At 49.6% G+C, this 24,832-nt stretch overlaps 1 protein-coding gene and 2 long non-coding RNA genes across 5 annotated transcripts in view; 1 reads left to right on the top strand and 2 right to left on the bottom strand.

Annotated features, from left to right (window-relative positions):
• The window catches only part of ZFHX2 (zinc finger homeobox 2), a 29,673-nt gene extending 18,714 nt beyond the window's left edge, over positions 1 to 10,959 (top strand). For all 3 annotated transcript variants that reach the window (XM_079126311.1, XM_079126313.1, XM_079126312.1), the window contains 8 exons: positions 101 to 618; positions 1,139 to 1,379; positions 2,674 to 2,748; positions 3,116 to 3,174; positions 4,869 to 5,069; positions 5,571 to 5,697; positions 5,871 to 9,341; positions 9,593 to 10,959. In XM_079126311.1, coding sequence (XP_078982437.1) covers positions 101 to 618; positions 1,139 to 1,379; positions 2,674 to 2,748; positions 3,116 to 3,174; positions 4,869 to 5,069; positions 5,571 to 5,697; positions 5,871 to 9,341; positions 9,593 to 10,572 — 5,672 coding nt within the window. In that variant the 3' untranslated portion in view covers positions 10,573 to 10,959. The remainder of the gene's footprint in view (positions 1 to 100; positions 619 to 1,138; positions 1,380 to 2,673; positions 2,749 to 3,115; positions 3,175 to 4,868; positions 5,070 to 5,570; positions 5,698 to 5,870; positions 9,342 to 9,592) is intronic.
• The window catches only part of LOC306653339, a 35,244-nt gene extending 18,805 nt beyond the window's left edge, over positions 1 to 16,439 (bottom strand). Inside the window, exon 1 of the long non-coding RNA XR_013761705.1 lies at positions 12,081 to 16,439. This is a non-coding gene — a long non-coding RNA (uncharacterized lncRNA). The remainder of the gene's footprint in view (positions 1 to 12,080) is intronic.
• An 857-nt stretch (positions 16,440 to 17,296) lies between these two features.
• LOC306653340 lies at positions 17,297 to 19,383 on the bottom strand. The gene is made up of 2 exons (XR_013761706.1): positions 18,549 to 19,383; positions 17,297 to 18,373 (listed from the first exon to the last, which is right to left on the bottom strand). It is a non-coding gene; the product is annotated as an uncharacterized lncRNA (long non-coding RNA).
• Positions 19,384 to 24,832: the final 5,449 nt, after the last annotated feature.

The following is a 24,832-nucleotide window of genomic DNA, read 5'->3' on the forward strand; positions in this document are numbered from 1 at the left end:
TCCCTCTGAGCACTCTCCTACTCACTAACCAGCCTCCCTGCTTAGCAAACTGACCCTGCCCCATCTCTTCCTTGGACACTAATCTATCTCTGTCTTCTAGCCCCTGGCAGCCTTTCCCCTGAGGCCCATCTGCCTCCAAGTCAGCTCCTAGGCTCCTCGTCAGACGGACTGCCCAGCTCACCACCCCCAGATGATAGCCCGTCCCCAAAGGTGTTCCGCTGCCTAGTGTGCCAAGCCTTTAGCACAGACAGCCTGGAGCTGCTGCTCTACCACTGCAGCGTAGGCCGGAGCCTCCCAGAAGCTGAATGGAAGGAGGTGGCTGGTGACACCCACCGCTGCAAGCTCTGCTGCTATGGCACCCAGCTCAAGGCCAACTTCCAGCTTCACCTCAAGACTGACAAACATGCTCAGAAGTACCAGCTGGCAGCCCACCTTCGGGAGGGGGGTGGGGCCATGGGCACCCCCTCCCCAGTCCCCTTGGGAGATGGGACCCCTTATGGGTCTGTCTCCCCATTGCACCTGCGCTGCAACATCTGTGACTTTGAGTCCAACAGCAAGGAGAAGATGCAGCTGCATGCCCGGGGGTCAGCCCATGAAGAGAACAGCCAGATCTACAAGGTGAGGCCAAGGCAGGAGGCAGGAAAGATAAGGGGAATAGGATGGGGGTGGAAGGAAGAGAGGCAGAGTAGGGAAGTGATGGAAAAACTCGGGGTGACAAAAATGAAGAAGTATGCACCAGAGTAATATACTGTTTGGGCAGACCTGGAGAAAGACATCAAGGGTAAGAGACCATGATGAAGTAAAACAGACTTTATTCAGCTCTTCTGGTATCTGGGGCTGGAGGGAGGGTTCCATGTTAGTTCAGTCCTTTACATCACCAGAAATTGAAGAGGATGGAACAAGATTCCATTCACATACTAGGAGGGAGTCCAGGTAGGAGGAAGAGAAAAAAATTAGGAGGAAAAAAAAGCAGTAATATTCAGGTGGCCATAGAAAGGAATAGGGGCCCCGGAGATGCAAGGGTTGGATGGGGCAGGGGGATGCTGCTAGTCAGGCTCCATTGGGGGAGGCAAAGAAGTCCCCTAAGGTCTGGAGGTGACCCTTCTGGGCCTAAGCCAGCCTCTTCCCATGTTTCTAGTTTCTGCTGGAAATGGAGGGAGCAGAGGTGAGCACAGAGCCCGGGCTTTACCGTTGCCTGCTGTGTGCCTGGGAGACACCCTCCCGCTTGGCTGTGCTGCAACACCTGCGTGCCCCTGCCCACCGCGACGCCCAGGCCCAGAGGCGTCTACAGCTGCTACAGAATGGCCCCACAGCAGAGGAAGGACTCTCAGGTCTTCAGAGCATCCTGAGCTTCAGCCATGGGCCACTCCAAACTCCTGGTGAGGAAGTGGGGACTGGAGAATAAGAGCTGGACAGGAGGGCAGCAGGGTGCAGGGAGCTGACAGGCAAGTGACACATAAAGAGAAATGGGTCTTTGGACCATCAGTAGCAAGTGGAAAGGAGCTGTGAGAGGACGAAAATAGATGATATGGGTTTCAGGAATATTGGGGCTGCCCAGCAAGAAGGAACAAGAGGCTGTTGCAGGAAGGCAGAGAAGGACAGGGACTTTGCTGGGTGGAGAACAGAGAATAGGAAGGGAGTTGAGGAGGAATCACCCAGTGATTCTGAGCAGTGAATAGCATCCTAGCACCACTGTGTATAGGAGGTGGCAGGCTGGATCGGTCAAGAAGAAAAGAAAGTAGAAAAAAGAAAAAAGAAAAGGACAGAACCTGATTTGTGCTAGGCCAGGACTTGGAAAGAGATGGGAGCTGTGGGCATAGTCCAAAGGCAGCAGGGATGGGAAGAGACCCTGACAAGCTTCCCAGCCTCTTCCTATTTCCTAGGAGGTCTTCAGCTCTAAGGCTGGGCTTAGAGTTCCCCTTAGGCAGCTGAGGTTGTACCAGCAGAGGCCAGGAACAGCCAGCCAGGTGCCATTGATCCAGAGGGTGCAGGAGAAGAGCCTGAAGGGGCTATCAGAGGTGGGCATGGGTATCCAGGGTTTGGAGAGGCCAGTGGTGGGTAAGGGCAAGGGCACAGGCAGCAGGAACCAGGAACAGGCAGCATTGACTGGTGCTAATTGAATTGCCAATATGCTGGCTGGAGTTAAGTGCTGGAGGGGCCCAGATCAATAGCTAACGATCCTGGCGCAGGGCTGAATGGAGTTAAGGAACTTTAACACTTTAATTAGGCTGCCACCGAAAATAAATTCCTACACATCTGTCAATTCTTACTTGAGTGGTAATCTCCTCTCCCAGCTAGACCTACTGCCTCCAGCTCACCTTAGCTGCTGCTGCCATTCAAACTCAGCTTCCTTCTTGAGTGCCCCTCCCATTACAGTCTTGGGGCTCCCTGCTTCCAAGGTCAGTCAAGATGTGGAGCCAAGTTTAGTCTAGGTTCTGTTGCCTACTGTTGGACTTGTTTCTATAAGAGGACAAGGGGCTGGACTCACACAAGATGATTTCTTAGGCCCTTTTGTTCTGACTCTAATTTTTCCCTTGGCCCTCTGTATGAGTGTTTCTTTTTGGTAGATTCACCCATCCTTTTCTTCTTCATTGAGTGGCTGCTTGTCATGCTCCCTCTGTCCTTCCTTCCCTGATGCTTCTTCTTTCAGCTGACTCTCCCTATCTTACATAGGGAAGGTTCCTGTCATCCCCTTAGCTGAGCCACCCACCCCTGACAAAGATGCCCAGAACAAGACAGAGCAGTTGGGTGAGTCATTCCTCTGATCCACTTTCCTTCCTTTCCCCCGATCCTCATACATCCTGAGATGCTCATGGGACCTTGCAGAAATTCAAGCATCCAGCAAGGTCTCCTGCACAAAGGAGCAAAATTGATCAAAGGAAAGGCTCATCAGAGCCTCTCTGAGGACCCAAACCTGGCCATTGTGCCAACCTGGAATTAGTCCCAGAAGGCCTCACCTGGCTACTGGCTACTCTTGCTCTTTCTCCCTTTCTCTGGAGTTCTCTCCCTACACTGAAAACTCCTTGCCACAAATCATCTTAAGGGCTGGGGAGTTCTGTGAAAGGAAGAGGGAGGGCTGTCAGAGTCCCTTAATCTCCTTTCTTTTCATCCTCAGCTTCTGAAGAGGCAGAGAATAGGACTGGGCCTTCCAGAGACAGTGCCAACCAGACCACGGTCAGAACTGGGGTAACTGGGATGAGCAGAGGTGGGGGTCTGGCTTTACTGAGATCTGCTCATATTCTAAAGGCTTTTATCATGCTTATTACTAATTTCACTTAGAATACCACATGTGAGAAATTCCAACCATGGCCACTTATATGTTTAGCACATGCCAGGCAGAGCATGGTGGGAGATGATAAGAAGGGACAACAGGAATTTGAGAGAAGGTGAAGAGATATTGAGGGTAGAAAATATTGGAGGTAGATGGAAGAAGGAATAAAACAAGAAAGGCTAATATAAAAGACCTGCCACAGAAGGAATTAGACATGGATATTCATGCCCCACAGAAAAGAAATCCCTGAGCCTGGACAGAATTGTCCTGGCACTCCCTTGAGGGTGAAGGCACCAGTCAAATGATTCACCCTGATAGTAAGTCCCACAGACCTGTAAATTCCCAGGATTTAGGCTTAGGCAGGACCCAGGAGTAGTTGATCTTATGGCCTGTAAATGCTGATTCTGAGAAGATTCCCAGCCTCTGGTGTTGGGAAGCCATCCTGTACCCTGCTCTTTCCAAACTGGACTACAGCATGCAGATGCCTGGGTCCTCAGCTACTCCTCTTCCTAACTCCTGTTCCCACTCACGGAGCTAGCAGATGCACTAAGATGAACACCTGAATTCCCTTCCTCTGTAACCACCCACTTCCTGACACATAGGCCTAGGCCAGTGACAGATGACAGGAAAGGAAGTGAGCCAGAGACAAGTCTGATGGACAATGCAGGATGGACAGTTCAGGCAGTCAGGTGACAACTGCCTCTCATGGCTCCACTCTCCAGAAGTGGGGAGTAAGACTGTGCTGACAAGGCCACGCCAGAATTTTCCTGGGCCACTGGGGGAGCTGTGGTGTTTGTTTATAATCAAGTAGGGTGCATAGCTGGATGAAGTGTGATCCCTGCAGCTTGGGAGGCTGAGACAGGAGCATCAAGAGTTCAAAGCGGTGAGGCGCTAAGCAACTCAGTGAGACCCTGTCGCTAAATAAAATACAGAATAGGACTGGGGATGTGGCTCAGTGGTTGAGTACCCCTGAGTTCAACCCTGGCACCCCCCTGCCCCAAAAAAGAAGGGTTCATGTGTGGGTGGCCTGCTAAGCAAGAAGCTTCCAAGCAGACAGGTAGGGCCCTGCTACAGGAAAGAGTCAGGGAATTTGGAGAGACAAAGCAGGCAGGAACAAGGGAACCCTGGGTCCTGAAAGTGCCCAGAGAAAATGGAAGCATTCCACAGAGAAGAGACAAGATGGATGTGTGAAAGGAAACTTAAGTCCAAGGTAGAGGCAGGTACAGGGCTATCTGTTAAGCTGGAGAATTGGAATAGTGCTGTAGTCAGGGAAAGACACAAACACACACACACAAACACACAAATTTAGAAAAAAATAAAAATAATGACAGAGGGCAGAATGGTGGGAAAGGGCAAAAGAAAAAAGGCAAGATAGGAGACTGAGCTAGGCCTTTGTCACAGTCCAAGGGAGACAAGGAAGGAGACAGCTTTCTTGACTTACAGCAGAGGCTGGGTGGCTGCTATGCCTGCCTAACCTGGCTTGCTTCTCCTATTAGGGAGTTGGGGGAGAGTGTTACATTGAGAAACCTGAAGGATTGTGTCATGGTGGATATCTGCTTCCCTGATACCTCCTCTACCACCCATATGTACTCCCCAGGTATACTGCTGTCCATACTGCAGCTTCCTGAGCCCGGAGTCTGACCAGGTTAAGGCTCATACCCTTTCTCAGCATGCAGTGCAGCCTAAATACAGGTGCCCACTGTGCCAGGAGCAGCTGGTAGGCCGGCCTGCCCTGCATTTCCACCTCAGCCACCTTCACAATGTGGTGCCCGAGTGTGTGGAAAAGCTGCTGCTTGTGGTGAGTATGGGATAGGTGAAGATGGTACAGTGGAGCCTGTCAGGGCTGCTCAGGAGGGGAGGAAGAGGCAGGCAAGCAGTGTATGTACTGGTGTTGAAGAAAATAGTATTTCACAGGTTTTAAGCTTCTAGAGTTGGAGGGATGCTCAGCACTGAGCTTATCTAGCTGCCTCTGCTCCTGGATGAGAAAACAGCTTTTCCCTCACTTCTATTAAGTCCTGAGAAGAGTTGTGTGACAGAAGGCATTGGCTTGTGAGGGCCAGGTGGATTCAAAGAAAGATGATTTTCAGCTTGGGGAAGAAGGTAACCAGAGAAGAGAGGCAGCAGTTTATGCCCTCATCTGTGGAAAAGACAGCAATTAGGTGGGAGTTTTATACAGGGATGAGGTTGAATCTGTGGGAAAAGAAGCTTGGCACTGGTCATAGATACAGAGCAGATGGGTCTAGAGTAGCATAGCGGGTGGTAGGTAGTGGTGAAGCTACTCAGATTTCTCACATTACAGGCCACAACTGTAGAGATGACCTTTATGACCAAAGTGCTGCCTGGACCCACACTAAGCCCTCTGGAGGATGGCCCAGCACCCCCTACTCCTGGGCCAGAGCCCACACCCAGCAGAGACCAGGCAGCAGGTAAGGAAGGGGACAGCAGCACACTGCCAATGTGAAAGGAAAGGATACTTGGTCTTCATGTACCAGGAAGGTCCTAGATGACTAAGGCCAGGTCTGTCACCCTAGATCTGGGAGGTGGGGTGGAGGGGTGACCAAAGTACCCTTCTCATTGTACCCTCTTTTCTTTCTTGTAGAAGGCCCTAACTTGACCCCAGAAGCCAGCCCAGATCCTCTTCCTGAGCTTCCCCAGGCCCAGGTCGAGGTCCCAGACAAGCTGTCGGGAAGCCCTGATCATCCCTCTTCTTCAGCCCCATCTCCTGTTGTTCGGCCTGATGCCCAAGCTGAAGAAATGGCTCCTCCATCTACAATGGCTGAGGAGGAAGAGGGGACTGTGGGAGAGCCCCGCTCTGCAGAGCCAACCCCAGCTGACTCTCGCCATCCTCTGACCTATCGGAAGACCACCAACTTTGCCCTTGACAAGTTTCTTGATCCTGCCCGGCCCTATAAGTGCACTGTGTGTAAAGAGTCCTTCACCCAGAAGAATATCCTCTTGGTTCACTATAATTCTGTCTCCCACCTTCATAAGATGAAGAAGGCAGCCATTGACCCCTCTGGCCCTACTAGGGGAGAAGCTGGTGCCCCATCGACCACTGCTTCCAACACAGACAAGCCCTTTAAGTGCACAGTCTGTCGAGTTTCCTACAACCAGAGCTCCACCCTGGAGATCCACATGCGATCAGTTCTGCATCAGACTCGCTCACGGGGGGCCAAGACAGACACCAAGTCTGAGGGACCAGAGCGCAGCCAAGAAGAGCCCAAGGAAGGAGAGACAGAGGGGGAGGTGGGCACCGAAAAAAAGGGGCCCGATCCCAGTGGTTTCATATCTGGACTGCCCTTCCTGTCCCCACCTCCCCCTCCCTTGGACCTGCACCGATTCCCAGCCCCTCTCTTCACTCCACCAGTCCTACCCCACTTCCCTCTGGTGCCTGAATCACTGCTTAAGCTCCAACAGCAGCACCTGCTTCTGCCCTTCTACCTCCATGACCTCAAGGTGGGGCCCAAGCTGGCACTGGCTGGGCCTGCGCCTATGCTTTCCCTACCAGCTGCCACCCCACCTCCCCCACCCCCACCCCCCAAGGCTGAGCTGGCTGAGCAGGAATGGGAGCGGCCCCCCATGGCCGAGGAGGGGAGTGAGGCAGGGCCCTCCTCACCACCCCAACCATCACCCAATGAGGCTGCCCGCACCGCAGCCAAAGCCCTTCTAGAAAACTTTGGCTTTGAGCTGGTGATTCAGTATAATGAAGGGAAGCAGGCTGTGCCCCCTCCTCCAACACCTCCTCCCCCAGAGGCCCTGGGGGGTGGGGATAAGCTGGCCTGTGGAGCTTGTGGGAAACTGTTCTCCAATATGCTCATCCTCAAGACACATGAGGAACATGTCCACCGCCGCTTTCTGCCTTTTGAGGCTCTGAGCCGATATGCAGCTCAATTTCGAAAGAGCTATGATAGCCTATACCCACCCACTGTGGAGCCCCCGAAACCTCCTGATGGGTCTCTGGAGCCACCTGCTCCCCAGCTGGGCCCACCTTTCCTGGTCCCAGAGCCTGAGGCAGGAGGGGCCCGAGCCCCTGAAGAGAGAAGCCGGCCAGGACGCTGGCCCTCAGAGGAAGAAGAAAGCTCCAGAGGGAATCTTCCTTCCTTAGTTCCTCCAGGCCGCCGCTTCTCCAGAACCAAGTTCACAGAGTTCCAGACCCAGGCCCTGCAGTCTTTCTTTGAGACCAGTGCCTACCCCAAGGATGGAGAGGTGGAACGGCTCGCAAGTCTCTTGGGTCTGGCTAGCCGCGTAGTGGTAGTGTGGTTCCAGAATGCCCGCCAAAAAGCACGCAAAAATGCCTGTGAGGGTGGGCCTGTGTCCACAGGAGGAGGAGCCGGGGGAGCCTCTGGCTGCAGGCGCTGCCATACCACCTTTTCCTGTGTTTTTGAGTTGGTGCGGCACCTCAAGAAATGCTACGATGACCAGACACCTGAAGAGGAAGAAGAAGAGGCAGAGAGAGGGGAAGAGGAGGAAGAGGTAGAAGAGGAAGAAGTGGAGGAGGAACAGAGCCTGGAACCCCCAACAGGGCCTGTGGGTTCATCACCAGAACCTCCAGAAATGGAGGAGCTAAGCCAGGCAGAGGCAACAAAGCCAGGAGGCAAAGAGCCAGAAGGGAAGACTCCTCCCTCACCTTCCCCAGCTCACACCTGTGATCAGTGTGCCATCACTTTCCCCAGCCAGGACCTACTGACCAGTCACCGCAGACTACATTTCCTGCCATCTGTGCAACCCAATGCTCCCCCTCAGCTCTTAGATCTACCCTTGCTAGTGTTTGGGGAGCGAAACCCTCTGGTGGCGGGCACCCCACCAGTGCCAGGCCCACCCCTCAAACGGAAGCATGAAGAGGGAAGCCTGTCCCCCACAGGCAGTGAAGTAGGGGGTGGAGGGGAGGGTGAGCCCCCCAGGGACAAGCGCCTGCGTACTACCATCCTGCCTGAGCAGCTGGAGATCCTGTACCGGTGGTACATGCAGGACTCCAATCCAACACGCAAAATGCTTGACTGCATCTCTGAAGAGGTGGGGCTCAAAAAGAGAGTGGTACAGGTCTGGTTCCAGAATACCAGGGCCCGGGAGAGGAAAGGCCAGTTTCGAAGCACCCCTGGAGGGGTGCCCAGTCCAGCAGGCAAACCCACTGTCACACCCACCCCTGCACCTTTCCCCAAATTCAACCTTCTATTGGGCAAGATAGACGATGGGACTGGGAGGGAGGCCTCAAAGAGGGAAGCACCTGCTTTTCCCTATCCCACAGTCACTCCTACTGCAGGGCCCCTGCCTTTCCTACCACCTGGGAAAGAGGCCACCACATCAACACCAGAACCACCTTTACCTCTCCCACTCCCTCCTCCACCAAGTGAAGATGAGGTCCCAGAGGAACCATCTAAAGCTTCTCCAGAGAGTGAGGCTTGCAGTCCATCTGCAGGAGACCTAAGTGATTCATCTGCTTCCAGTATGGCTGAACCAGAGTCCCCCAGTGGAGGGACCATTGGGGGACCGGGCGGTGGAACTGGGGTTCCAGATGGAATGGGGCAGCGGCGCTACAGGACCCAGATGAGCAGCCTGCAGCTGAAGATCATGAAAGCTTGCTATGAAGCCTACCGCACTCCAACCATGCAGGAGTGTGAGGTGCTAGGGGAGGAGATTGGGCTGCCCAAGAGAGTCATTCAGGTCTGGTTCCAGAATGCTCGAGCCAAGGAAAAGAAGGCCAAATTGCAGGGGGTAGCTGTTGGGAGCAGTGGGGGCAATAGCGAGGGCCCCCTGGCAGCCCAGCGCACCGACTGCCCTTACTGTGATGTCAAGTATGATTTCTATGTTTCCTGCCGAGGCCATCTTTTTTCCCGCCAGCACCTAGCTAAGCTCAAGGAGGCAGTCCGAGCCCAGCTTAAGAATGAAAGCAAGTGCTACGACTTGGCCCCAGCGCCTGAAGGCCCCCCAACTGCCAAGGCCCCACCTGTCACTACACCTGCCTCAGTGCCCATTGGAGCTGCCCCAGCCCTGCCTCGCCTGGCCCCAGTCCTCTTGTCTGGTCCAGCTTTGGCCCAGCCACCACTCAGCAGCTTAGCTCCTTTCAGCTCAGGTAAGTGGGGTAGCTGGGAGGAGTTGGACTTCTGAGAACACCACCCTCTAATGCCACCCACTTCTGTTTCCTTTTTGACTTTTCCCAGGTCATCTCTCCCTGTGACCCTCCTTTGCTTCTGGCTCTTAGGAGAAAGGAGGGAAGGGGGCATGTTAGCTGGGTGGTGGGAATATGAGTATGGCAGGAGGTGGTTGAGAGCAGAGAGGTCAATGCGGGTGGTGAATCCTTCATCCCTCCTTTCATCTTCCTAGGCCCTGCAGCCTCCTCAGGCCTCCTTGGCCTTGCCACTTCAGTCCTGCCTGCTACCACAGTGGTCCAGACTACTGGCCCCGGACGCCCCTTACCTCAGAGACCTGTGCCCGATCAAACCGACAGCTCCACAGCAAGCACCACGGACTCTGTCCCAGGCCCGCTTACTGAGCCCTCTGGGGACAAGGTCTCTGGTGAGCGAAAGCCAGTTGTGGCCCCTACCAATCCCTCCACTGATGCCCTCAAGAACCTCAAAGCATTGAAGGCCACTGTCCCAGCCCTATTAGGGGGCCAATTCCTGCCATTCCCATTACCCCCTACAGCAGGGACAGCACCACCAGCTGTCTTTGGCTCCCAGTTACAGGGGACCTACTTTCAACAGCTCTATGGCATGAAGAAGGGGCTATTTCCCATGAACCCCGTGATACCTCAGACCCTCATTGGGCTGCTCCCCAATGCCCTCCTCCAGCCACCACCCCAGCCCCCCGAGCCCACAGCCACAGCACCTCCAAAACCTCCTGAATTGCCCACTCCTGGGGAGGGGGAAACTGGGGAGGCTGATGAGCTGCTGACAGGCAGTACTGGCATCTCCACCGTGGACGTGACTCACCGCTACCTGTGCCGCCAATGCAAGATGGCATTTGAAGGGGAGGCCCCAGCTACTGCCCACCAGAGATCCTTCTGCTTCTTTGGGCGTGGTTCTGGGGGTCCCATGCCGCCCCCACTCCGGGTGCCCATCTGCACCTACCACTGCCTGGCATGTGAGGTGCTGCTGAGTGGGCGTGAAGCCCTGGCCTCCCACCTGCGCTCCTCGGCCCACAGGCGCAAGGCGGCCCCACCCCCAGGGGGCCCACCCATCACCATCACCAACGCTGCCACTGCTGCCCCGGCTGCTGTGGCTTTTGCCAAAGAGGAAGCAAGATTACCTCACACGGACTCCAACCCAAAAACTACTACTACCTCTACACTTCTAGCTTTATAAACAGATGAACCAAGATAGGGAGAGAGGAGGGTCTCAGGTGTCCCTCTTCTACCCCAAGGGGTGTTTGGTGGGAACTCAAATCCCTCACCCCAACCTTTGGCTCTGCCCACCTCATGGGAATCTTTCAATTCCCACCCTCAGTGGGCTTCACACACCCCACCTCCAGCAGAGTCCTGCCTCCTCCCTCACCCACAGACACACACTCTGATCCTCTTCCTCAGCTCCTTGCAGATGTGGCCCTTGCCCAGGTTTTCACAGACACACACATACACGTTGGCATCTTGATTATTCATACTTGTCTATGTATCATACATAAACCTACCCTCGGTTCCATCTTCCATTTCCCAACTGAATTCCCAGCCCCTCTCCCATTTCTATAAACATACACTATCCCATACTATTCCACTGACTAAGAAAACACCAAAAAAAAAAAAAAAAAAAAAAAAAGGAAAAAAAGGAAAGAAAGAAAAAAAGAAGAAGAAGAAAGAAAAAAAGAAGGAAAAAGAAAACCCAAGACAAAGAAGGGGGACAGAAAATAAACTGCTACTCTCCCTTCTTCCTACCCCCCCCTTGTATAGAGCGTCATAGCGCTCTCAAACTCTTTCCAAAAACCCAATTGGCTCCCAAGGTTGGAGCCTGGGATGGGCAGGGAGCCCACAAAACTCTAACCAAACTGGAGGTTGGCAGGGGAAGAAGTGCTTCCAGTTCACTCTCCCCACACCCCCTCCCTCAAAACCCTTTCATCTGATGGGGTCCACTGCGGCCTGGACTCTAGGGGAAGCCACCAACAGGAACCCCTCTGCCAACCCCCACCCCACACCCTGGAAACTGCAGTAACTTGTTCTCAAAGGCTTTAAACACAGAGATCCTCTCAGCAGCCATGGACCTGCCCCTTGTCCTAGCCCTGCCATGGGGCAGTCCAGCCTCCGCGGACCGGTGCTGCCCACCAATGGCAAATCCAAAGTTCTTTTAAAAACTGAAACACACACAACCAAAAAACGAGTGAGAGAGTGCGTGCACGTGCTCACGAAAGAGATGGAGAGATCAGAGGAATGAACTAAAGAAAAAACAAACTTGGAAAATACAGAAAAAAAAAAAAAAAAAAAGAAAGAAAGAAAACTCTCCCAACAAGTGGTTTTTTTTTTTTTTTCCTGTTTGTGTTCCCCTCCCCCATAAGGGTTTCTTTAGACTGCCTCATCTCTGGAAGACCAAATGGCTTTAACTCCTTGCCAGGGGGCTGGCAATCCTTGCAGGACTGGAAGCAGTGCAGACTTCCCCTCACAGTGCCCAGGCACAGAGGCAGGGCTGGTAACAAGGAAAAGGGCCTGGACCCTGAGGAGACATGTCCCTGTGCCCTGAATTGAATATTTATCAGGACAGGTAATATCCCCTCATTTTCAGTTATCAGAAAGTCAATATTGCCAGAAGTATCCTGGCAGTCCCAGGAAGAAAGGGGTAGCTGCGGCAGTTTGGTTTCTGAAATTGAGATATGAATCCCTTTCACCTACCTCCATTTCCTCTCATTACTTTTTTCCACAAATGTACTGATTCTTTTCTTTTGTGGTCCCATCACGTTTCTGGACACTTCTTGAACCTCCTTTGCCTATGCATGGTTACTTATTCTCCGTGTGCTTTCCTCCCCTTTGTCCTCTGTCCTTGCTCCTGCTCCAGCTCCTCCACTAAGCAGCAGCTGCTGGAGGCAATTCCAAAGGAGTCGAGATCTGTCTGTGATCTAGATCTCAAGATCTAGAATTGATGTCAGTTGTTGGGTGCTATCACCAGGAGAAACAACAGAAGAGTAATAACGAGGAGAAGCTTCCCCATTCCAGCCTCATTGCCTCTGTAACCACCAGCGAGTAATTCTGGCAACCCCAAAGCCCAGCTAAAGTGGCACAGGGTAGAAAATGAGGTATTTTATTTTAGCAAAGAAAAGCCTGCAAAATTTCCCATGTCCTGCAGATACCTCTCCTGCACCCATATTGTCAAGATCCCTCCCCTCACACCGCTTCCACCACCATTATCCATTTAATATTCACATGTCAGTCAGTTCTGGGACTTAAGTTTTCCAGTCTCTCAATCACTCTGCTCTGTGAATATGTTAATACTGAAGCAGTAGCCGTAGCAGTGCAGAACACATAGAAGGGGAACGAGGGAAAGAAAACCCTTAGTCCTTAGTCCCTACACATTCTGTGAATTTCACTTTCTGTCCCATTTATGTTTAAAATTCAGAACTCCAACTTTAGCCAATTGCAGGTTATTCAGATAATACCAAAAATGCCAGTCATAAATATAGGCGCGGGAAGGGAAGAGCAACTAACCCACTGAAGTCTGGCGCTTGCTATCACCCTTCCTTCCCTGCCTTTCGACATCTCTCTTGCACCCTTCCCTCCCTGTATTTTTCTCCTGTTGAAATTCTGTGTATAAAACTATTTTCTTAGCAGCATGTGTATGAGAAAAGAAGCTTTTTCACTCTGTGCTTTCTGGGAATGTGACTTGTATATAAAAACTGAAAATAATGGCCAAAAAAAATGAGAAAGAGAAGAAACATTTTAAAAGAAAAACTTGGCAAACACCTGACATGGAATTTGAGGTATGGCGTCATGCATTTTAGGGACTTACAGCTGGGAAAAGATGGCTTTAGTTTGAACTATGAATGTTTTCACTAAGACCTGAGGTAGCCATAAATCTCTTTTTTTGCCCTCGAACACCAAACATCCTTTAAACCAAAGCATCTCCAGACAGGGATACGTTCACATCATTCACAATGGACTTGCCTGGAACCCTGGAATTTATGGGGCAAAAGAGTCTGGCTAACTCTGCTGACATGTCAATCAACATGCTTCTTGAGGGTACATCATTTGGTGTTCCCAGTGACTGGAAGCATTCCCCCCCAGCCCCTATCTCAGACCAGATGTTTTTAGTAGAAGCCCTTCTGCTCCAGAAAGCAATGCATTATGGTCATTCTGGTGGACAGAAGGCCAAGTACAATGCAGAATGCTAGAGGTGACCAGCAACACCTATTCTACAGCACCACCCCTGCAATCCATAAAGTAAGCCTGAATAGATGGATCAAGATTGGTCTTCCACAGCTTGGAGTTTCTAAGATACCCAGGTCCTAAAGAAGCACCCAAATTCAGGTCCCTTCTTACTATCAGGGTCATTACTAGGAGGCAAGAGGTGTAAATGATCTTGCCTGTCTTTGTTCTAAACCAGAATCTATGTGAGGATGGCTTAAGGAACAAAAATCAAAGTTTTCTGAAAGAATATAAGAAAATCTGAAGCACTAGTGTCCAAATGGGGCAGTGTCTACAGCAGGACTGAAAAAAGAAAACTGTTCTTGTACTTACAGAAACATATACAAGCCAAGAAAGCCAGTTTTTCCTGGAGTAACAGCACCCACCTGCTTTATTCCTTCTATTTGTACCTTATCCACTTTCATGGCTTATAGAACAGATAATTGATTCCCCAAATCTCCACCACCCTCATCTATTTTAAGACATTCACCCATCCAATCATTTATCACTATACAGTTTCACATCTGAGCCAGGCATTGTGGCACGTGCCTATAGTCCCAGCTACTCTGGAGGCAGGAGGATCATAAGTTTGAGGCTAACCTGGGCAACTTAGCAAGACCCTGTTTCAAAATAAAATTTTTTAAAAGGCTGGAGATATAGCTCAGAGGCAGAACACTACCGGGTTCAATCCCCGAGTACCACAAACATGCATGGAAGATATTCACACCTGAAACAGAGATCTCTCTGTATATAAACGGCACCAACAAAACAAGCAAGTCCACCTTCTGAAAAAGTGGCAAACCCCAGCCAAGAGGTCTATGGGGCTACACATGAATGCCAGCAAAGATGGTACCCTGGGCACATGTATAGGCACAAAAAACATGCCCCCCGACCGTAACCTCACTCCTGTTAAGTGTAGACACTCAACATATGCTAATTTTCCTCACACAAAAGTAGGTAGGGAAACCTTATAAACAGAAAGTCATAGGAAAATGTAACCATCATCAAGAAGAGAGATCAAATGTTGAGCTTTAACCCATGGGAAAGGACCTTAAATAATAGAACTCTAGAGAAGAGAGAGCTAGAAGAAAAATCAGGAGTAAAATTTGTGTTTTTTTGTCTTTTGGTACTGGGGATTGAACCCAGGGATGCTCTACCATTCTGCTAAACCCCTGGCCCTTTTTATTTTTTAATTTTGAGACAGGGTCTCACTAAGTTGCCCTGATTGGCCTCCAACGTGCAATCCTGCCTTAGCCTTCCAAGTTGCTGGGGTTATAGGTGTACACCACCACACCCAGCTAGGAATGTTTTGAAAAAAACACTTATATATCCCTGAAACAGGGCAAACTAGAAAAGCCCCATAATAGGAAGGTATTTCTCTCAGACACTAGTCAGAAATTTATAGGCATGAGGGTGTCATTTCTAGAGGACTAAATTAAGAAGAAATGTCCCAATAAGAAGTGCTTGCTACAAGAAAAGCATCAGACCCACAGGATTATAGCTTGAATATAATATGAAAAGATCAGACAAAATAACATTTAAGAGAGAACATTTGTAAAAGACCTAGATCACAGCCTGTCAAGTTTGAGGAGAGATAGGAAGTAGCCCTAAGGAAAAGCCCTTCCTGGAAGACTACAGGAAGAACCTAACATTGGGCAACAAAACTAGATGACTCAACTGCATGACCACCCAGTGACTCTCCCTGACATAGAAGACCCACCTAGCCTTCCAAACAAAGCATAAACATGGGATAAATGTCATACCCTGTTTGTACTTTAAGCCTGGTGTTTATAGGTGGACCAGAAAGAAACTGAACCTAGCCAAGGAAAGGGGGCAAGGCAATGCAGGCCAACCCAGTCATACACACATTTTTACACAATGATTCAGCAATGACTAAGATGCTCAAATGAATAATTAGCAGGGGCTCAGCTTACTCCACATCTACAATCCCTCCCTCCCCCACATCACCTTGTCTTCTCAATTGAACTTGAAGAATGTCAGAGTATGCTCACTTCTGGATATCCCCATGAAATGCTCAAGCAGCAATAGCATCTGCAATTTGCAGTAGGCTTGGTCCTGTACTCTGCCTACCCCTACTTCACTACCCAGGATCCAGATGTGTGACTATGACCTATACCATACAAATCACATACAAATATCACTGAATCACAAAGAACTATCTTCTGGCAATGCTCCTAAACTAGTGGTTCTCAGTGATAAGGTTTCAGAAACATCTGTAGAGCATCTGGGGGTAAAGGGAAGAATGAATTTGAAAGTGTTTTCAAAGGGATTCTGCTATACTAATGCCAATGAAAATCATCGTTCGAATAAGTTATATGTCCCTGATTAAACTTCACAATCCCTCCTTTTCTGCCTACTGCTCTCACCCAACACACACATTCACACATCCCACAACACATATATATGGAGCATGACAGCAATAAGACACAAATATGGCTGAGGAAGAAGAGAAACACAAAGGCAAGGGAACCCATACTAGATCAACTGTCCTATAAGGTGATGCCATCTCTTAACAGTTTTTCAGAGTTCAACCATCTGTGTCATCATCACCTGAGTGCTTGTTCAAAATGCACATTCCTGTACCACACCTTGTAGGACTGAACCAGAAACTCCTGCTGAAGTGATCTATGTTCTTTGGACTAGAGTACAGCCCCGTATATATCTGTTGCCCCATTGCTCTAGCACCTAGCACCAGTTCTATTATACCAGTTATCTCCCACCCAGGAGGCTAGCAGCACCTCAGATTTTTTTTTTTTTTTTTTCCCCTGCGCTAGGGATGGTACTCATGGCCTCACACATGCTAGGCAAGTGCTTTAACACTGAGCCACATCCCCTCTTCCCCGTCCCCCCCGCTCCCCACCTCGGACCTGTCTTCATTACCCTGACATCAACCCACACCCACCCTCCAACCCTCCAACCCTCCAATAGACCGGAAGTCTGATGGTATTTTCTGTTTATGATGGCTGCTCTTGAACAGGGGAGAAGGTATAAACATTGTCCACTCACCCCTTGCTGAGTGCCTCCTGTTTTCTGCTCTGCTGTGGAAACCACCTTGCTTCTTCTGAAGCTTTCATCCACTTCTGGAGATGCTGAAATCAGAACTCCCCTGCCCTGAGCAGCCCAGGCCTGCATGCATAGGTAACAGATGACTTTATTTCCCTCTGGGCAGGTAACAGATGACTTTATTTCCCTCTGGGCAAGTCTTATCTCCCAGAGCCACCTACCCTTCTCCTTGAAGTCACTCAGAGGTGAATTTTCCACCAGATCTTCCAAGTCACTGATGTATAGCCTCCCTCCAGCTACCCAAGAAGCAGAGAAAGCCAGTTCTACTGGATATTCTTATAGATGGTGGCTCAAGATTAAGGTTTGTAGGGGCTGGTCTGTGTTACCAGAGATGCTAGGGGTTCTCCTCCAGGGGCCTTCCCCTCTACCAGGGCTCATTGTTAATTTTTAGGCTTCCTTTCAGGAGTACAATTCAAAGATATAAAATTTATCCAATTCCATTTGGGGTGCCATTGAGAAATTCCTAAATACAAAATCTTGCAAAACTTCTGGAAGAACTAGTCTCAGGTGGCTTTGTTTTCCTAATACCTGCCTTCTTCTCTAGGTCTAGAGAACCTCTCCATTTTTCTAGGAGAGTTACTGAATATGAACTTTTGTGGGGCAGGGTACTGGGGATTGAACTCAGGGGTGCTTAACCGTGGACCTACATCCCCGGATCTTTTAATTTTTTTATGAGGTTTTTTTTTTTTTTTTCATTATCTCTTTTTTGACAGTGATAAATATATATATTTTTTTAATTTCATTTTTTATTTTGAGACAGGGTCTTGCTAAATTGTATAGGGCCTCCAAAGCTGCTGAGGCTAGCTTCAAACTTGCAATCCTCTCGTCTTGCTCACCTCTGCCGCCCAGTCACTGGGATTATAGGCATGTGCTACCACACCCAGTTTGAATATGAACATTTTAACCAAGGAAAAAGAACTGGTTTGGTTCAACCACGGCTCAGACTATCACACGGCACTAGGCAACACATAATGTTACAATCCACTCCACTACCCAACAGCAAGACCTACCTACTTTGTCCCCTCCAGTGTCTTCTGGAGAGTATTTTTTTTCTTTTTCTTTTCTTTTTTTTTTTTTTTTTTTTTTTTTTGGTGGTATTGGAACCCAGGGAGGGCTTCATGCATGCTGGCCAAGTGTTCTACACTGAGCTGCATTTCAGTCCTTCCAATCTCTTCTGGTACCATCTTGGTGACAATATAGCGGGCATGCTTTTCTCCAAGCTCTCTTTTCACTCTCCTAGGATTTTTTCTGTCTTTGCTGCCCAGAAAGTCCACTGTCCTGGAGTCTTTGCCCCTCTGTGCTCTAGTTTCATTTTGCATAGTCATTCAAACAGAGTATAGTACCATCTAAATCCTCTTCTTGAGGGCAGTAAGGGTAGGAGATAGGTGAGTGTCCAGTTGGGAGAGAGCAGAGTTGAAGTTGTCAAGGGAGTGCTGGCTCTGCCCAGCTGTTAAGGGCATCCTCTTGTGCAACTTCCTAGCACAGAGCTCCGCCCAATGCCTGGCCCTCCCTTGTGCACGGGCCCCTCTCTCTCACTGCCGCCAAGTGGCGTCATGAGCACATTTGGCGGCTTTGGGCTTGCCGCAGTGCCAGGATCTGAGACACTGTTCACATGCCAATGCAGCACTGCCAAGCGTGGCGACATCTAGTTGGTTGGGTGCCAAGCAGTAGGACCCAGGTGGTGATGGAAAGATGAAAGAGGGCTGAGGCAAAGGGAGGGGGAGAAGAGGAAAGCACCAAGGAGAAAAATGAGACACCTCACTTGTTAGAGTAGCAAGTCCAGTTGGGATCTGCAGAGAGGTGCCCTTCCCGTTCCAGAGCCCAGCTCAGCAAGCAAGCCCTTCCCTCCCCTCCAACACCTGCAATGGTGACACATACAGACCAGGCTAGAGGATAAGGCCATCTTCAGCGGGAACTGGCTGGAGGCCAGGCAGAACTGCCAGCCTCTCTCCACCCATCTTCCTTAGGGTCTTAGGAATGGCGCGCTTCCTCCTTTGTGTTCTCACACCGCTCTCCGTTTGTAGTTCCACTCCCTATGCCTAAGAGGGAATAGAAGGAGTTCCTGGCAGAAAAAAGTCTATTTTCCCAAATAAAGCCCTCTCCACATCTCACCTCCTCCCTTTTCTCTCCTGGTACAATGCTCTCAACTAGACTGGCAGGAGGCACTATCACCCTCTCCTATACCACACAATGCCAGAGCCTGTGCCAGGCTCCAGGGACAGTGCCAGTCCCCACCTGCCCCATCTCATGCCCCAGCCCCCTAAGTTGGTCTGACAAGAGGTTGTATTGCCAGACCAAAGTTGTTCTCTCTGGACAGTGGTGGCACAAACCCTTCTCCTTGACTCTTGAACTCATTCTTGGCACTTGCCTGCCTACTCTCTCCACCACTTCACTTCCCCAGGCTGGAAGAGAACCAACCACTTCAGAGTCCACCCATTTCTCAGAGCTGAGCTTCTAGAAGGACAGCAACATCAGCAACACATTCCCATCCCTCCTCCCTGCCTTCTGGGTCCCCCATTCCCTATTGCCCCATCACTGGGCACCGGCCTGACAGATGTGATGCCAACAGCTCCTGCGTGCCGCGCCTTCCTCCCAGAGCTTGGGGACTCCTGCCGCTGTCCCCCTCCATCCACCTCCTCCCATCTCTGTGGGCACCATGGTGGCAGCTGCAGTGCCAATGCCCATAAGCAGGCAGCATGAAACAACTCATGCACCCTCTTCTCCCCTCCCAGGCCCCACACCCTTCCCCACCTTCTTGTACTCCATCCCTCTGTCCTTCTGGTTGGACACTAGATTGGTAACCGCAATGCCAACCCCCACCCATGCCCAGGAGGCTCACATACAGCACACACTTATGAGTACATGTACATGCGCGCGCGCCCACTCACACACACACACAGACACACACACACACGCATACACACACGGCCCCATGAGTGCCAGGCAGCAGTGGCAGACACACAGCAATGCACGGTGACTGGTACCCGAGGAGGCAGCCAGATTCGGCACCTGATCCAGCACCCGTTTGGGATTGGGTGGGTAGGCGGGCGGGCGGAGGGGTGATGGAGGCAGACGATGGCCCTAGGTTGGCAGCCGATGGAGCTGGGAGAATGGAGGGAACAGATGCTCTTTGCCCAGCCTCCCTCCCTCTCCCTCCCTGAGATCAGTGCCAAGCTGGGGGGATGGGGAGAGGGGAGGATGGGGGAAGGGTGGCATTTGGAAAGCTGGCAGGCGGGGGGGCGGGGGTGGTGAGGGGGTTGGGGGGCTGGGTCCGCCCAGGCTGGGCAGTGCCGGCACTGGCTGCCGCCTCTCCACTCTGCCATCTGTCTCGCTTCTCTCCCCACCCCCTTTCTCTCTTTCTCTCTCTCTCTCTCCTTCATCCACAGCAAAACGAAAAGAGGAAAACAGGGTCCTCATTCTGCCCACCCCCAACCTCTGCAGACCCCCCTCTCTTCCTCCCCACAACTCACCATACCAAACCACCACCAAGCCATCTGTGCTCTCTCTTCTCCTGGCTCGGTCACCTTCTTTCACTCGCCTTCGCCCTCACACCAAAATGGGTGTAATTTTAAAATATACGTGTATGTGTGTGTGTGTGTGTGAGAGAGAGAGAGAGAGAGAGAGAGAGAGAGAGAGAGAGAGAGAGAGAGAGAGAGTATACATATATATTTTAAAAAAAACTTAAAAACTATTTTCTTTGGAACATCCTGTCTTTTGGAGTCTGGGTCCTCGGTGCCAATATTTATGGCAGGCAGAAGGAAAGGACCCTGTCCTCAGCTGGTGCCCATGAATACCATGCCAGGGAGGAGGGGTGGCTGGGGTGGGGTGGGGGTAGGGTGGGGTACCGAGAGAGCTCTTTTCTCTGCGCCTGTGGTTCTTTTTTTTCCTGCTCTTCTACTTCCGGAGCAGATTCAAATAGATATAGAGCCTTCCCCACCCCCAGTTCCCAGGGCCCCTGTGCCCTTCTCTCCATGTTTTTGATTTTATTCCTCGATCACCCTTTCTTGTTTTTTTGTGTCTCTGTGTGTGTACGTGTATATGTACGCGAGCATGTTTGCATCCATGGCGGTGGGCACAGTGCCAGCCAGTGCACAGCCATCTGCGATGCCTTCTGCAGCCTCCGTTATTTCTCCTTGCCACCTTCAGCCCCCCCACCCCCCTTGTACCCCAGCTCCCCACCCCCAGACCCTAATCATTAATTAGCTACTGAATTAATTAAATCGTGAATGCTAATTAACATTCCTACAGGGCAGGCTGCCAGGCTGGGGGGCAGAGGGGATGAGAAGATAAGTGAAGATTGGGAGGGAGGGAAGAAGACAGAACACAGGCAGACAGAAGGAACCCAAAAGAAGGATGAAAGAGAAAGAAGGCAGAGTGGCAATGGACAGGCCAGGGCTCAGTGTAGAGGAGACTAGGCATGTAAAGTGGGGTTTAAAAACTGTCTGAGGTCCAAGCGAACACAACCCAGCCTTTCCCATCCAAATAAGACACAGCCAACTCCTTGTCTGCAAGCTTACCTTTGTCCCAGCCTAGCCCAGCCTAGCCCAGCTCAGAGTTCCTAGGGTGGGATACTCTGACAATTGCTTTCTTTCACTTACAGAAAACCAAAACAAACCAGAGTCAACAGATATCTGTCAACACTGACCCTCAAACTAGGTTACCAAGAGATTCTGGGCTCAGAGGAGCTGGCTTACTACCTGTCAAGCAAGGGTATCAATTCAATGGGAACTCCACAGCAATTAGAAGAGAATGGCTGCTAAGGATGCCTTGGAAAGACTGACAAAACACTGCCTGCCTTTGGGAAAAAAATGGTCACCCCTACCCATCTGGAAGGTCAAGAATTTGGGGAAAAGAGCCAGGCACAATGGAACATGCCTGTAATCCCAGCAACTTGGGAGGTTGTGGCAGGAAGATAGCAAGTTGGAGGCCAGCCTGGGCAACTTAGTAAGACTCTGTCTTAAAACAAAAAAGTTTTAAAAAGTGCTGGGGCTGTAGCTCAGTGGTAAAATGCTGCTGGGTTCAAACCCCAGTACCACATATACCAAAAAAGAATTTGGGAAAAGCAAGTAAAGGGCCATTTGACTTTGGGTTGTTGTTGGTTTAAAGAAAGAGGTCCAGGATGTAGTTCAATGGTAGAATATTTACAAAGCATTTGTGAGGACCTGTGTTCAATTCCCACACTGAAAAAAGAGAAAGAGAGAGAAAGAGAAAGAGATGATGAAACTTCTTTCTGGGGCTGCTCTATGAAGCACTAATCTGATGAGATGCCCTCAAAAAAACAAAGGACCCCCCTTCTCCGAATCAAATTAAATTAGTTTGAGTGGGCTGGGATATAGCTCAATGTTAAAACACTTGCTGTGCATGTGTGAAGCCCTGAGTTCAATCCCTAGCACCAAAAAGGAAAAAAAAATTTTTGTTTGGGAAATACTGCATATTCCCTTAGGAGATTCACATTGCACACTGGTATGTTAAAAGCTCTGAAAAGTCTGAAAAAAAAAAAAAAAAGAAAGAAAGAAAGAAAGAAAGAGATAGAGAAAGAAAGAAAGGAAAAACTTGATAGCATTTAACCCAATTCTCAAGCTCATCTGGCCATGGAACCCCTACTTTTTAATTTAATTCCCCCTACCCCATTCTAGAGATTGAACCCAGGGCCTCATGTATAACAGGTTGAGTGCTCCATCACTGAGCTGCACACCCAGCCCTTAATTTTTAATTCTACTACCAGAAAGGAAGTATTCTGCTAAGGGGAAACCCACTCAAGTGAGCAGGGGAGGTTCTGACCTGGAAGCTAGAGATGGATTAGCTAGCCCCTAGTTAGTCCCTAAATAAAAGGGCAGTAGAAAGGCTGTCTTCCTAATGTAATACAGGAAGGTAACCAAAACAGTTCATGGTGGAGAAATCTATCACCCTTTTAAATCACAGACCTATATTTTCAGAACTGGAAAGAGACCTTAGCAACCATTAATTCTTAGTGTTAAAGTAGAAGCAAATGAAACGCAGAAAGCTAAAGTGATTTGTCCAAGGTCACAAACCACTGAATGACAGCACTGACATTAGGAGCAAGATCTTCTGAACTCTAGCCTAGCAGTTTTTCCCTATTTCCTGTTGTTAAAACTCTACACAGGCCAGCATGGGATTTATCAGTTGTACACAGTTCTTAAAGAACTTTACACAGACTCCCTGCCCCTCTTCCTTCCCTTTCCTCAGGCTTGGGCCTAGTCTTTTTCAGCCCTGCCCTTCGCCTTCAACCCCATTTTTGGAACCCTTAAGTATCTACCTGCCCCTAGAGACTATCCTGTATCCCTGTGGGGGTGGGGGAAGTGTGGGGGCAGGAGACTGTGTTTTACAAAACTTTCCCAAGTGTTCTTGATAGCCTCAAGTCAGAACTTCAGTTCTAAGCCATCTCTGTCCTCTATTCTAGGATTCCCCCAATTATATACCAGGGACATTAACTCAAAGCTTCTACTTCCACCATAACCTAAATACCATTCTGGTCTGGAAACTCCAAGTGTCTCCTGGGACATCTGCTGTATTTCTAGCAACTTTCCCTCTTTCTGTTCTTACTTTGGCATCTGAGGTCCTTGAGGTCATTTAACCTCTCTTTAGAATCCTCAAGAAGATAGGTTGTCTTAAACCCACAGGACATGACTCACTAGAAGAGAAGAGTTGGTCCTGCTAAACTTCTGAACATTACCCTCCCTCCTGCCACAATGTCTGCCCAATTTTTTCTTGCATGGCCCTTTATGGAGCTAGAGAAAACTTGTGATAGGTGCAGAACATTATTAAATTGTTTTTGCACTGGATGTGGTCCCATGTACTATAATCCAATTTGCTAAGGAGGATGAAACAGAAAGACAGCAAGTTCAGGGGCTGGGATTGTGGCTCAGTGGTACAGCACTTGCCTAGCATGTGCAAGGCACTCGGTTCAACCCTCAGCACCAGATAAAAATAAATTAATTAATTAAATAAAGGTATTGTGTCCAACTACAACTAAAAAATATATATTAAAAAAAATGGCAAGTTTAAGACCAGCCTGGGCAACTTAGTGAGACCCTATCTCAGAATAAAATTTTAAAAAGAGCTAGCAAACAAGGTCCTCGGGTCACTCTCCAGCACTGTTAAAAAAAAAAAAAAAAAAAAAAATTGCTTTTGCTTTCTAGATCCTATGGTATGAACCTGCCCTATTACATACATCCTTTAACAAGTGGGAATGTCTCTCTCTTCACAAGATATATCTTCACATATATCATCATCATCATCATGATTATTACTATTTTGGTACTGAGTATTTGAATCCAGGGGCATTTTACCACTAAGCTACATACCCAGTCCTTTTCCTTTTTTATTTTGAAATAGGGTCTCCCTAAGTTGCCCAGGCTGGCCTCAAACTTGAGATCCTCCTACCACAGCCTCCCAAGTTGCTGGGATTATAGGTATATACATAGCACCTGGCTCACGACACCAGTTTAAAGAGAGAGAATAGTTTTAAAATCAATTTTTATTTGCCAGAGATCTACATCATATTTCCAGGTGATGAGGTCCCTTCGAGCTCCCTCCTCCCCCTAGAAGCCCATGTTTCTAATAGCTCTGTGACACTAGACTGACAGAGAAACTTCAGAGTGTGACACACTGTCCAACTGCTGATCACTGTTTTAGCTGAAGGACCAGAGGACAAAGGGGAACAAAGTGGAGTCAATTTCCCAACCAGAAACAGCGAGAGGCAAAACCAAGATATTCTCACAGGACAGTTTTTAAAGAAAGCATTTTAGGTCTACTTTTATTCTTGGCTGGCATCTTTGCTAAACTGTCCTCTTTCAGTGTGAGAGAGAGGCCAAAGTCCAACTTGCCAGTCATGCATTTCAACATGGATCACGTTCCCTTCTAGAGTCTGTTTCCTCTCTCCAAAACCTAGGCACTGAGCCATTTTCAGTAGCAGAGGCACTATAGAGCTGTGATATAAATGATGATTACTGTATTATCAAATAACATTGCAAGCCTGGCCAGCTCCCTACAACATTGGTGGCAGAGGCGAGCTACAAAATTCAATATTGATAAACTGTATGTTGTGTTCTGGAATCATCACTCTCCCTGACAGCCACTCTCTAAGCCTCCTGCCATTAGCAGCAAAGAAGGGGAAAAACTGGTTAGTGATGGCCCTGGAG

This window comes from Sciurus vulgaris (assembly GCF_902686455.1).
Source record: "Sciurus vulgaris genome assembly, chromosome: 2".
Classification (NCBI taxonomy): Eukaryota; Metazoa; Chordata; class Mammalia; order Rodentia; family Sciuridae; genus Sciurus; species Sciurus vulgaris.